Source organism: Pteronotus mesoamericanus, unplaced genomic scaffold (assembly GCF_021234165.1).
Source record: "Pteronotus mesoamericanus isolate MK-2021 breed Mesoamerican mustached bat unplaced genomic scaffold, CSHL_Meso_final contig_101, whole genome shotgun sequence".
Lineage (NCBI taxonomy): Eukaryota > Metazoa > Chordata > Mammalia > Chiroptera > Mormoopidae > Pteronotus > Pteronotus mesoamericanus.
The window spans coordinates 19,879,664-19,894,368 of NW_026555001.1; the positions used below are offsets into that span (position 1 = coordinate 19,879,664).

Genomic DNA, 14,705 nt, shown 5'->3' on the forward strand with positions numbered 1-14,705 from the left:
TATAAAATGTACTTATACATTATTTGTTCAAAAGATGTTACAGTATCATATTTAGGTATACATGATATGTTATATATTATATAAAAGAATATAGAAAATATTTATTCATTCAATACATGCAGTATCAATTTTGCTAGCTTATGCTACAATAACAACCCCAAAATCTCAGCAGTTTATACAACAACAAAGATTTATTTCTTGCTCCCACTGCATGTCCTTCACTGGTTGGTTCCACTTCTACTCTACATCTGCTTCATTCTGGGACCCTGAACAAAGGAACAATCCCAATCTGGGACATACTGGTCTTAGGGTAGAGAAAAAAGAGGAAGGATGGAAGTCCACAATGGTGGAAACCCACCATGGACCAACTGTTAACATTTCATCATCAAAAACAAAACACATGGTCAAACTTGATATCAATAGGGCACAAAACCCCTCAATGAGAAGGGAAGATGTTTATTAGAAATAATTTTATCACTTGAGAAATTTCCTGAAAACATATGTATCCAAACAATAGGTCATTCAACTATCTTCTTCACAGGGCAACAGAGCTCTCAACTGGGCAAACTGCTTGCTTCTTATCAAATAACTTTACTCATCATTACATCAGAAATATGGGATGCAAGCAAAGAAAAAGAGAAAAATTCACAGCTGGATAATTTCTATTTACAAATAAGACTCAAGTTGGGAAAAAATATCAAGAAAAGTAGAAGGGAAGAGTCACAAATTAAAAAGCATTCAATAATGAATTTAAAAAGAAAAACATGTAAAACTATTATGTAAATCCAAAGACTGCCTTTTGCAAAAGCTTTAAGATATATAAACACAAACCTTTGGGTCATCTGATCAAGTAGGGAAAGTGCAAGACCCCACAAAAATACAAAGTTGGAAAGAATGGAATAACCACAAATACAGAGGAAACTGAAAGATTCATCAGCAACTACCTTATTCAACTCAAAGCAAATAAATTTGAGAACTTGAACTAAGAGAATGATTTTTAGGAAAATATAAATTATTGATAGTTCCAATACTACTTATATTGTCCCAAAGCATAGAAAATAAAAAGAGGTTAAACTTCTAACTAATATTCCTCACTTGTTTGCAAAACAGAAATGGTCAAAGCTTTTATTTAGTTGGTATATTTGTTACCTACTACTGCTACAATAAATCACCAAAAATATGGTGACTTAAAAACAACACAAATCTATTATCTTAAATTTCTGGAGGTCAGAACTTCAAAATCAACTTCATTGAGCTAATGTTATGGTGGCAGGCCTGTGTTCCTTCTGGAAGATGTAGGGAAGAATCCATTGCCTTCCTTTTTCCAGCAATTGGCTGGCTGGCTGGCTGCCCGCCTGCATTCCTTGGTTTGTGGCCCCTTCCTCCCCCTTCAAACTAGCAGCACATCACCTTTCTCTCTCTCTGACTATGACTCTTGCTTCCACCATCATATTTTTTTCTCTCCCTCTGCTTCCATTGTCACATTATGGTCTCTTACTCTGGCCTCCTGCTTTCCTCTTATGTGGACCCCCGTGATTACACTGGGCCCACCTGAATAGTCCATAGTAATCTTCTCATCTCAAGATCCTTACCACATCTTAATCACATCTGCAACATCCTTTTTGTCATGTAATGTAGCATATTCACAGGTTTCAGGGATTCAGACATGGAGAGCCATTATTTAGTCTGTAAGAATCAGATAGGTACAGGATATGAAAAGGCATTTTGACTTATGAAAAATTCCATTCTTATTTCACTGGGGAATATAAAGACTCCACCAAAAAAAAAAGAAGAAGAAGGAATGATTTGTAAAAATCCTGTAGCAGTATAAATAGCTCACAAAAACTTTGTTGAACAGAGCATTTAGTTTCTGAGGAATCCAACAAAATAGGAACACACTGCTCTCTAAAGGAATATTCATCTTAATAGTCCCAATCTCTACTGTTTTTAATTTATAGAGACAATTGAACATCTCCCATATTTTTCTTATCTGTACCCTACTCTGCCACTAAAAGCTTCTTTTATCATATGGCTTCATTGAAGGGGACTAATGGATTATATTAATAGATTAAAACAAAACATTTGGAAATGCAGTTATATCATATATGGCGAATGACCTTGAAAGTCTTAAAAATATTTTTTTATTATTGTTATTTTTTCTTTTTTTCCTCTTGTTCATTTTTACGTAATCTTCAATTTACATATTAGTTCAAAGGATGTCTAAAACAATAATTGAACTTTCTGTGTAATATAATGGTAAGAAGGATGGGAGCATATTTTATTAATATGTGCAAGTCCTTCTAACATTCTCATAACATCCACCAGAAACATTCTTTCCTATCATAAAAATCTAAGCTTTACCCATTTCTCTGTCTCACTCTAATTGCTACTGTAGGCCTTCCATCTCTTCTGCAAAGTGGCTTCAATGACTCTCTTACCTCCATTAAAAGGTCCCCAACAACCATGGCAGTTTCTAAGGATTGTCTTCAAGAGATCCTGCAGAGTTATCTGGGCCATATCAGGAATGCAAGCATTTTCCTTCTCTTCCTCTTCAGTGGTGTTGCCCATGAAATGGTACAAGGCTCTGACACTAGTCCTGCTGCAAATTCCTCCTTATACATGTTACACGTAGTTGACAGTCCCCTGAAATCACCTCACATCCATGGCACTCTGCTCGAGGCTTCTCTGATCAAAAAGAGGCAGATTTCCTTGGTACTATACTCTGTCACAGTGGCTCCTAAGGAGCACTGCCTTGGCATCCCAAAATCTCTCGTAAATTTGTGGGAAAGTAACCTCTTTCTGCTTCCTCAGGACTCAGACATGAGTCCATGCGAACTGAGCAAAAACGGGGACTATTCATGAGACTATCACCCTGAATAGCTTCTCTTCCCCTTCTAGGCCTACGTCAAACATTTAGCACAAAACTTGGCACATAGTAAATGCTCGATAAATATTACCTGTTGATTATTATTTGACAAAACTCTCTTCCCTTCTGGTCATCTACATTCCTTAGAGTTCCATAATTAGCCTATTCTACATAACCCTCAACTTATATTTTGAAGCTTTCTTTCCATACACTATTTCTTGCCACCCGGTCATGAAGTCAGAAAACCCACATTGCATCTTTCTATGGACATTGTTAAATCAATGAAATGTGGAGCCATCCCCTGAATGCTTTTATAATGAGTCCCTGGATGCCCCAGAAATAGGTCAGTTCTGACCAACAGCCAGTGAGAAACAGTGTTGGACAACAATTCCGTGACTGAGCCTAGTAATGGATTCTCCAGCCTCAGTGGAACTTTGAGATGTCCGCAGCCCCGACCCACCAGCTGTGCTGCAACAGTGAAAGACTCTAAGCTACATTCTCCCAGCTAGGCTGAACTCCCTAAGATTGAACCCCCTGGTTACTTTTTCTGGCACTGGCTTACGTAATGAAATCAGAGACATAAATCACTTGAGAGAATGCATCACAAATGTGTATGCAGGGATTGAAGGAAATGCAGCATTTGAGAACACTGACCAGAATTTCTGCACACACTGAACTGTGCATTAGTAATGAGGCACAGCACCTTGAACGCATCATGCAATGTAATCACTCATTTATTTTGTGCCTTTGTCTACGTTTTCAGACTCTACGGTCACATAATTTTGACATCAATGGGCAGCTGTGAGGACTAAAATTGAGTTAATTCATGAAAAGCTCTTAAGACAGTGAGTAGCTTTTTCTAAACTCATTGTACTATCTCTTATATTTAGAGAGTAAAACTGAAAAGGGGGAGAGTTTATGAAAAAGAGGACCAGTCTACTTCCAAAAACTGTTGGATGGTGGTTCATGTCACTGAGATGTTGAACACAAAAGAAACAAGGTTTCCTTTCGACGAGCAGGTGAGATTTACCGATGACTTGCTGGTCTACTTACCTACTTTCCCCCCACCTATAAAACTACGTCATACTCACTATTGTATTTTTGTACAGATATATATTGACCACTTGCTATGTGCCAGATACTCAGGATGCGACGGTTCACAAGAGGACTATGACCTTTGTCTCCGTGGAGTCTGGGTATAGCAAACTCGAAATGCCTCTGAAACATACATCTTCAGCATTTTGCTAGTGTAGAATAGCATAGGCTGGCGACGTTAATGCTAATAAAGTCCATTGAGAATCAACTTTCCTGTGTACGTGAGTAAGGGAAGAGATGCAACCAGTAAAGGAGGAAGAGAAAAATGCACAGAAGAAAAAAAAAAAAAAAGGAAGAAAGGAGAAAACGGGAAGGGAAGCCGAAAATATATCACGAACGACTGAAATTAGACAGGGATGACATTCCAATGAAAGGGAAGAGAAAGTTCCAACAACGCTACATCCTCCCAGGGATCTCGCTTTATGTGGACCACAGGCCCCTAGCCAGGGTCAAGATCCTCCTGAGCTCCAGCAAGCCGCGCGTCTTAGCGTCGCCTGTTGCTCTCAGGGGCGCGCGTCGCGGAACTGTGACGTCAGAGATCCCGGGACTTCCGGCCCCGGGGCTGCCTTGCCAGGACTCGCAAGGTAGAGCCCGCTGCTTTCTAGACGAACAGGTGAGGTTCTGCCTGCCGCTCTCGGGGTGAGTTTGCAAAGGGGAGGACGGCCGGGCAGGCGTGCGGGAGCCGGAGCCCTTCCTTTCTCTGGCTCCCCGCAGAGCCCCCGCTGTCCCTGGGCAGACCGCCCGCGGGGGCGAAAGTAACTAACAGAGCTGCGACCGCTCCGTGGTTCGGAGCACCTTTGGCCGGGTTGTCTTTTGGCTGCTGGCCCAGCAGTCGCTCCTCTAGCGAGAGACAAGTACCATGTGATTTCACCGATATGCGGAATGTAATGAACAAAATAAACTAAGAAACGCAATAGGAACAGATTCATAGAGAACCGAGAATCGACTGACAGCTGTCAGAGGATAGGGATTAAGGAAAAAACAAAAACAAAACAAAACTCAGAAACCGTATGATGATTACCTGAAGGAAGGGGGCCGGGGGTGGAGTCGAAGAGGGCGAAGGGAATAATGGTGATGGAAGGAAACTTGATCTTGGCTGTTGATCAAACAATACAGTGTACAGATGATGTATTATTGAATTGTACACTTGAAACCTGTATAACTTTATTAACGAATGTTACCCCAATAATTCAATCAAAATAAATAAAGCATAGGATCCCAGAATATGGTTAATATAAGCAGTATACAAAATCCTCTTGCAAACCAATAAGAAAAATATGAATAACCCACTTGGAACCCAGACAAAAGATATGAATAGAGAATTCACAGAAAAGAAAGTCCAAAACGCTAGCAAGCATGAAAAGGTGTTCAGATACACTGGTAGTCAGAGAAATACAAATTAAAGAATGAGAGTTTATACCCTAACACTACAATAATTAAAAATAATGGTACTACTTATTGATGATAAGATTGTAGGGAAAGAGACCTTGCTAGATTGCTAGAGAGAATGTGATTCTTATACTGTTTGTGGAAAGCAATCTGGCAATGTCGATTAAAATTCAACCCAGTCATTCCACACTTGGGAATCTGGCCTTTAGAAAGAAAAAAAGTATTATATATGGTTACATGTAAGAACATGGGGATTTAAGAGTACACTAGGAACGGAGTACCTGTTAACAAACAGGAAGATGGCCATATGAATTGTGGTTTATCCACCTTAAACAACTTAAAAATAGTAACTTAGAGTTATAATATTTGATTTGGCAGGATTTTCATCCAATATTAAGTATAAAAACAAATGCATAGAAGCATGTATAATATGCTCCTATTTCTCAAACACTGACAGTTCATTTATTAAGATGTATATAAATGCTCATATATATGTGTGATTATAGAAAAATATGTAAGACTTTATACCGAGTTAATAACATGACTTTAGAAAGTGATATGCATGGAATTGAGAGGTAGGGATGACGCACACCAAAGATTAAATACAATTAACCATTTAAAACTCTAGCATATTATGTCTCATTCATTTAAATGAAATTTTTTTAAACAAAAAACATGAGCTCACTCAGACACCTGGGTTCAAATGCTGGCTCTACTACATTCCATATAAATTTTTGGAATATTTTTTCTAGTTCTCTGAAATACACCATTGGTATCTTGACAGGAATTGCAGCTGAGATATTCTTCCACAATCTTAGCCACCACCCGCGGGAGCGGGGCCGGCCCTTTTCCTGTCTCTCCTTCTTACCAGTCTTGATGTAGCTTCTTCTATAAATCCATGGTTATGAAACTTCTGTTCAGTGAGTCTTCAGTTGGTTATTTAGGTTGATTGCTCTGTATATTAGTTGTAATTCCAATTTGGTCCTGGGAAGAGGTAAGTGTAACATCCATCCACTCTGCTGACATCTTGAATCCTTCGTTTATGTCTCTTGGCATTGCTTTTTAATTTTAGCTATTCTAATGGTTTTATAATGATATTTTTTGTTATCTTAATTTGTATTTCCCTGGTGAATCATAGTGTTAAGCATCTTCTTAGCTGCTTATTAATAATTTGTATATTTCCTTTCAGAGCTTTCTCCCATTTTAAAAATTAGGTTGCCTTTTTAAATTTAGTTCTAAAAATTCTTTATATATTCTACAGCCTTTTGTCATGAATACGTATTTTCTGATGTAACATGTTCTCCTTTTCAGTGTACTAGATGTTTTGTTTGTTTGAAAAACAAATGTTTTCAATTTTAAAGTCCAATATGTCATTTTTATTTGTTATTTTTGTGAATCTCTGTCCTATCTAAAAACCTTTTGCCTAATCTAAAGTTAGAAATATTTCCTCACATATTTAGCTGTAAAAATATTGTAGTTTTGTCTTCTACATTCATATCTGTGATAGATTTGGGTTGATTTTTCTGTATGGTATGAAATAGGATTGTTTATTATTTTCATACAGTATGCAGTTTTTCAAGTAATATATGCTAAAAACTTTTGAATTGCATTTAACATCAGTCCAAAATAAATTGGCATATATACACACACATATATAGGAATATATATATATATATATATATATATATCTCGCTATGAATATATCCAGTACATACGTGGATCTATTTTGAACTGTCTTTTCTCTTTCTTTGATATGTATGCATAACATTTCACCAATACCATACTGTCATGATTACTTTGGTTTTATGGTAAGTCTTGACATCATGTAGTACTAATCTGTCAAGTTTTTTGTTTTTAAAAATTACTTTCACTATTCTGGCTAATTTTCATATCCACATGTAATCAGCTTCTCTAGTCATATAAAAAGTCCTTCCAGACTTTTTATCCATGTTGCATTGAATCTATAGATCAATTTTTAGACAATTAGCCCCTTAATGATACTGAGTCCTCTAATCCATAAACATGGTATATCTTACTCCATTTATTCATGTTTTTTTTTATTTCTCTCATCCATGTTCTATAATATTTAGTGAAGAAGTATTACATAGCTTTTGATAAATTTATTCCTAAATATTTATGGGTCTTGGCATATTATAAATGCACCTTTCTGTTTTAATCATCTTCCCATTGTTTGCTGCTATTATATAAATATAAAATTGTATAAACTTTTTACCCCACAGTCTTACTAAATTAGTTGTAGTATATGTTTGGTAGATTTCTTGGAATTTTCTGCATGAACATTTACCTACAGATGGAAGTAGCTCTATATCTTCGTGCTTCATCGTTATGATTTTTATTACATGTGATTGCCTTGTTTCAATCCCTGGGACTTCCAGGATAATGCTTACTAGAAAGGGTGAAGGCAGACTGCGTGCCTTCTCCCCAAATGTAAAAGGAGGGCATTCAGTAGTTAATCACTAAGGATAATGTGATCTCAGAGTGTTTCATAGGTGCTCTTTATGAGGGTTTGTTGATGGTGCTGTTTCCTCACATCCCCTTTTCTGCCTTCTTTTGGGTGTATGATCAAGGTTATTGCTGTGGCAAGAGTGCCTTGCTTTCTCTGGGACACCAGGAAGGCTGGATGTTGCCTTCCAGAATTGTCCAGCTTACGCGTGGGGAATAGGCATTTATGCACTGTGCTCCAGCCTCGTTGGTTGCAGTTGCCCCTGGGGGCTCTAACAGCTTCCACACTGGAATACACTTGTCTGTGATCTACTCAGGGTGCTAGTGGCTTCTCAGAAGGTCTTAGTTTTCAGAGAAGGAAAAGGACGTTAACAAGGAGATTTTAAAGTTAGTAATGGATGTGGAAAACTAAGGATATGTGTCAGAATCACCCCGCACAAGTTGCGTGAACTCTTCAATCTCAGGCCTTGCATCTGAAAAATGAGGATAATAAAAGTACCAACAAACATGAAATTGTAGTGAGAATTAAGTAGGTCCAAAATGTTAAACATAGTTCTTGGCCAGAAGTTAGCTCTGAGTGAATGTTGGTTTTCATTATTTTGTTGGTAGTAAATCCCAGTTCCTCAAAAGTCGGACTTCGGAGATTGAGATAGTAGAATAGTATTTTCAAGAAGAAGAATGGATTGCAAGAGCCAGAAGAAAGAGCAGGTTCCAAATCCGGCAGAGCTGCAGGCTGGTGCCCTGAGTCAGTGGGCCCGCGGGGTTGGGAGCTATGCATGCCCTTCCAGCAGCCCCTCTTCAACACTCCAGGGCTCCCCCTTCCAGCCAGCCCCACTTTGACACTGCAGGGCCTGGGGCTCATTCCGGGTGGGCTCCGAGGGCGGGGTGGCTGCTTGGGAAGAGGCTGCAGGTGCAGAGGCAGGCGCGAGCCGAGGGCGAACCCGATGGTCCTGGAGGCGGGCATCAGTTTCCCACAGGACTGGGAGAAGCCTAAGCTAATTTTTAAAAAATGGACCTGTCTTCTGACCCAGCAATGACATGCTGGTAATTTATGTGAAGAGGCCCAAAACACTAATCTGAAAGAATATGTGCACCCATATGTTCATGGCAGCACTATTTAATTCATAGCCAAGATTTGGAAGCAGCCTAAGTCCATCAGTAGATGAGTGGATAAAGAAGCTGTGGTACATTTATACAAAGGAATGCTGTTCGGCCATAAAAAAGAAGGAACTCCTGCCCTCTGTGACAGCATGGATGGACCTGGAGAACACTATGCTAAGGGAAACAAGACAGTACGAGGAAGACTAATACCATATGATCTCACTCCTATGTGGATCCAGACTCCTCTGCAGTCTTTTACACCAAGGATTTGCCTCCCTGTTTCTTCCTAGTCTTGTTGTTTAAGTGGTGGTGGTGTTGCTGTTGTTTTGCAATCCTATAATGCGTAATAGCTGAATAGTCACCTATCTCCCATATCTCCTTGTGGAGATATTCCTAACTATGGTGAAATTTGCCATTTTTATTCTTGAATATTGTCTTTGGCTCAAGGTTTTACATTATAGTGACTCTTGATGTTGTTTTTCTTCCTTTATTTAGAAATGGACTCAGAAACCAAGGAAGAAATTCCAGTGAACGAGGAATTCATTTTATGTGGGGGAGTTGAAACCCAGGTTCTAAAATGTGGGCCCTGGACCAACCTCGTTAATGATCCCAGTGCCAAAAGGCCTAAGCTGCTTATTTTCATTATTACCGGTGAGTTTAGAAGTCTGGATGAGGAGATTATACAGGTACTTATAACTACTTCTGACTTCAAAGAGAATTTGGTAAATATGAAAAGCCTTATGGAAGGAAATAAAATCACTCACACCATTGATAACAACCACCCTTAGCAGTTGGGTGGCTGGGCTTTTTTTCTTCTATGCATTTCTATATATATTATGTTATTTAGTATGTATGTGTATGAATACATATATATCAATTGTAAGTATATCATTTGTATAATTTTGTAATCTTTTTAAAAAATTTTACAACTTTTAGAATAATTCAAACTTTTTCAAGTATTTTTAAAAGTTTCCTAAATAACTTCTTTGTCTCATTTCAAGATGATTGTAAGTAGAATGTTTACTGCTGGGATTTGGTAGCTGGTTCGTTTGTGACTTTTGCTGGATCATTATCAATAGAATGTTAGGGGTAGATGCTTGATTGTAGGTATTCAAAGTACTTTCTGAATTGTAAGTAAACTGAATATATGTATCAGCCTTAAAGATTAAAAGTGATACTGTAAATATGTATTATAGCATATTATGTTGTATTACATTATATTGTATCAATCATACTATATAGCTAAGTCTGTAGACTATTATGATTACATTCTTTTTTTGTACATTTTTGTTTGTTTTCTCTGGGTTAATAATTGTCTCTTTCATTTGCTTAGTTGTCTGTGTTTTAATCACTAATTTATCCTAAAATTATTCTCTAGAAGTAAAAAAATCCTCTCAATGCCCTTGAGTAATCTGTCAGCTTTTGTTTTTTTTCCTGGCGTGCCGTCTCCTAGAACTCTCAGTTCTTCAGCCCCCGTCGGGACTGGTGGCTTTCCCAGGCTGCCACCCCAGCCTCGGGGGACTTCTCCCACTTTTCTCTGGGTTGGATCCCCTGTTGCCAGGATCCTACATTTTCTGTCTTGGTTATTCCCTTATTTTGAGTGGGGCACATCTCCCAGTAGCTCCCTAAGAAGAGGTGCACGGGAAGTAATCATTTAAAGATCTAGCATATCAGAAAGTGTCTTAACTTCTAGGTTGCAGATAATGTTCCCTTAAAATTTGAAGCCCATTTTTATTGTTTTGGGGAAGACAAAAGGACAAGATACAAAAAAATGAAAAGGAGCTCTGTGTTTAAAAATGGGGCTTGTTGGCAGGTGCGCCTAGGGTGACTTGGCATCCTGGGCCGAGGACCTTCCCAGGCAGGATGTGTGACTTTGGTTCTAAAACCACAACAGTCCTGGGCAAAACGGGATGGTTGGTCACCCTAGGAAATCCCCAGCCTGGGGTGACTGGGTAGGGAGCCAGCATTTCATTGGAGAATTTCCAGCTTTCAGTATCGGTAGCTGCTTCTTGGATTGTTTTCCCAGGAAGAAATCCTCCGGCTTCCTGGTTGAGGAGCAGGGGACGTCTGTGGGCTAATGTTCGTGCCGAACAGGGAACGGAGTTGAGAGTCTCGGTGTGCAGTAACACTCCATCTGATTGATGTCTTCACTGTCCAACGCTTGGGTTCTCGGCTGGGCTGAGTCCCGGTCCCAGGATCCCACATCTCTCCTCAGTTTAACTTCTTTTGGAAATGAACTTCCAGTCTTCTGCCGCAATGTAACAATCTTTTTGGAGAGCAGTCTGTTGGTATCCATTGAAATTAAAAACACTTAGGCTCTGCCAATAGTGAGGGAGAATTTAAAAGTACAGGCATGACAAGTGCTATTTGCTGGAGCAGAGATTTGGAGGCCAGATGTAGGATTGAGAGATTAAGGAGAAATGTTACGCTGGACTGCAGACGGGATCTCCTCCTGAGGCTACAATGAAGCAGGTGAAGTTGTTGCTGAAATGGAGCAGGGGGGAGGGAGCCTCCCACGTGGTTCCTGCCTCCTGCCCACTGTTCCCTATTAATTAAGAGTTGAGGTGATCTGTTGATATTAGGGATGGCAGAGGCTGGCATGGGCCTTTGAGGAAAGTGCAGGATGAAAGGAATTATCAGCCAAAAACAAGTAGATAGATTTCGAGCAGCACTGTGATCGAATAGCAGGCGTATGGGAGTGAAGTCTAAAAGGGAAGAAGGGTAAGCTGAAGAGCTCTCTGAGTTAGGATGCTTTGAATGTTACCATTTCTGGGTAATGAAAAGATCCAGGCCTGTGGTTCTTAAACTTGGTGGCAGGACCAGCAGTATCATCTGCAAACTTGCCGGAAATGCCAGTTCTTCTGAACCAAAAACTCTGGGGGTGGGGCTACCTGTGTTTAACCAACCTAACAGGACTGGTGTGCGCACCACCGACCAAGGGTGCAGCTTGCGGAATTATTTGAATTGTGGGACAGAGATGTGGGCTCGGTCAGTCCACCCAGATTTTGAAATCACCTTAGTCATGGAATGGCAAGTGAAACTGTCATGTAGGAGTCAAGGTTTTCAGGGAATACATGAAGATGACTAAAAAGTTGATAGATGGCAGTAGATGGCTTCAGCCTTAGAGGGGGAGGAGTTGTTAACGAGATGAATGAGCAAGAGGAGCAGACGGCCCACTCGGCTTCCCACCCAGACGCAGTCCTCCCTCACTCATTTTTACTAGGTGCTGGGAACGCGGTGTTGCAAAAGTCTTTGCTCTCATTGAGGTATGTGAGGTGTTAGGGGGCAGTGAGGTCTCCACTGCAGGGGCCGGGAAGGAAGAGGGTCCCTCACGGAGGGGGCCGGGTTTAGGGTACAGAGAAAGGGAAGCTTACAACACTTTTGTTTTACAGTCTCCTGATTTGATAGTGCTTTGGCATTTTCAGGTCGCATGTAGTGTCCTGGTGGTCTTTTACGTTTGCCCTTCCGTTCTCGTCACTGCCCTTGGCCTTTCTCGTGTTCATGGGAGCTGCAGACTGGTACTGCCCATTAGTTTGTGGGATTCAGAATTGGTGGTGGTGGGTTTTGTTGTGTTGTGTTGTGTTGTTTTTTTTTTTAATTTTGTGGCCTAGTATATTATATACTGTGGGGAAAGTCAGGATGACAGTATTTCGTGGATCGTTAAACCGCTTTAAACATCATGTTTAATCCGTCTCTGGTCAACTAACATAACATTTCATTTTAAATCCCTTGGCTTTTGCAGCTAGCAAAATTAATTCATTCCTTTTAAATTAGTAACAGTAGTGAGGAGTGATTTATTGGAATCCACAGATTGAAGAACTTTTAATTTAGCTTCATCTTTTCCAGTGAACCTTTGTTGTAGAACTCCTGTTAAGTAGCAATATCCTTGGACTTTCTTTAGTGAAATGAGCAAAGGCAGGCGATTTGAGAACTCACTGTAGAACATGTTGGATCATTAAAATTTTCAGGTAGCCATATGGGGATAATAGAACCTGTGACGTGGCTTGTATTGCGAGTACACTGATTGGAGATGGAGCAGAAGGCTCCAAGGACAAGCCCAAAATTACATCCACTTGACAACCTTCCATATGGATGCTACGCCACATTATCTTTATAGGTGGAGGGTTTTGTCCCCTGCAAGGTTAATGGGAAGGCATGAAGTGTACAACTGTGTGGCTGAACAGTTATGAGCTTATTGGCCATCAAGATCTAGAGATGATCGCCACAGCCTGTTACACATTGCCCAGGCATTTGACTGTGTGTGTGTTCAAGCATGTGTTTATAATACATTCTGATAGCCTTTGATAAAATAATTTACTTGCATTACTATCTTGGAATGTTTTCAAACATTCCTAGAGTTTTTTATATAGATACATAATATATATGGCCTTGGTTGTATAAACAAGACCCTTTTAATTTTCTGTGTGGCTTCCTAGCCAGGAAGTTTTGTTCATGGTTCATAAAGTGTAACATAAGCCATAACACTTAAGTGATGAAGTATGCAGTGCCATTTAAACATTTCGCATTACATCATCCACTTCTGTTATAAGTTGGATCTTCATGTTGCTGGCCACGTGGACTCTGTTTCTTCAAGAGCCAAGCTCTTTATTGGTTAAGGACCTTCGCACCTGTTCTTCTCTCATCCCACTGTGCTTTTCTCTCAAATCCTTACAGGGTTGACTTCTCCTCTTTTGGGTCTCAGCTAAATGCCACCTTCTCAAACATTCTTCTCAGGGTACCCTAGTCTCTTCCCTTCTCTATTACATGATCCTATTTTCTTCATAGGCGTTATTACACTCTTGAATTATCTTATTTACTTATTTAGTTATGTGTATATATTCTCCCACTAGGATGTAAATTACAAAGGGGCCCTTCTCTATCTTGTACTTAACAGTGACGCCCACATAGTAAGAGGTCAATAAATAATTGCTAACTAAAAGAATATGCACAAGAAGCTATAGTACTGACTAGAACAAGTGAACATGGAGTAGTTGGCATTATCATTTGCTTGATGATGATAAAGTAGTGAATTGGAAAGTTTAAAGGATTTACTTAAGATCTTATAGTTGTTAAGGGAAAGAACTCAGACTTTTTAAAAAAATTAATCTTTATCTTATTTTTTTTTCCATTACCATTTAGTCCACTCATACTCCCCTCCCCCCAGCAATCACCACACTGTTGGGCCCTTTTCCGTTTTGCCGAATCCCTCTCCCGTCTAACCTCCCCCTACCCTTAGCTGCCATCTGGTCTGCATCTATGAGTCTGTCTCCATTTTCCTTGTTAGTTCAGCTCATTAAATTCCACGTATCAGTGAAATCATATGGTATTTGTCTTTCTCTGACTGGCTTATTTCACTTAGCATAATGTTCTCCTGGCCCATCCATACTGTTGCAAAGGGTAACATTTTCTTTCTTTTTTACCTAGATATAAGGAGGAAAAAAATGTTATATAGTAGCTCCATTATCTTGTACTCATCGGTTTCATAGGTCCTGTCATTGTGACTATCGCACCTAATTGTGTGGTTGGTACCTTTGGAGTCCCTTTAATGTTCGACCACTTCCAACATGTTGTACACCTTAAACTTACAGAATATGACATGTCAAAGTTATTCCATAAAACATTTTAGCAATATAATAATTATAGTAATAATAGCTGCCATCTATTCAGCACCTACGCGGTGCCCCGCATTGTGCGGGCGGCTGTCCGTTTATTATCCCTGATGACTCGGCCAGCGACCTTGTGGAGCTGCTGTAAGACGCACTGAAACGGGGTGTGCAGAAGGTCCTGGACC

The 14,705-nt window shown here is 39.7% G+C and overlaps 1 protein-coding gene across 3 annotated transcripts in view; it reads left to right on the plus strand.

Annotated features, from left to right (window-relative positions):
* Positions 1–4,501: 4,501 nt before the first annotated feature.
* The window catches only part of LDAH (lipid droplet associated hydrolase), a 78,380-nt gene continuing 68,176 nt past the window's right edge, over positions 4,502–14,705 (plus strand). Inside the window, exons 1-3 of one of the 3 annotated variants that reach the window (XM_054569207.1) lie at positions 4,502–4,574; positions 6,135–6,270; positions 9,410–9,565. In XM_054569207.1, the coding sequence (XP_054425182.1) occupies positions 6,249–6,270; positions 9,410–9,565 (178 nt within the window). In that variant the 5' untranslated portion in view covers positions 4,502–4,574; positions 6,135–6,248. Of the gene's footprint in view, positions 4,601–6,134; positions 6,271–9,409; positions 9,566–14,705 lie in introns of all 3 variants that reach the window. The other 2 variants (XM_054569214.1, XM_054569223.1) reach the window with 2 other exon arrangements.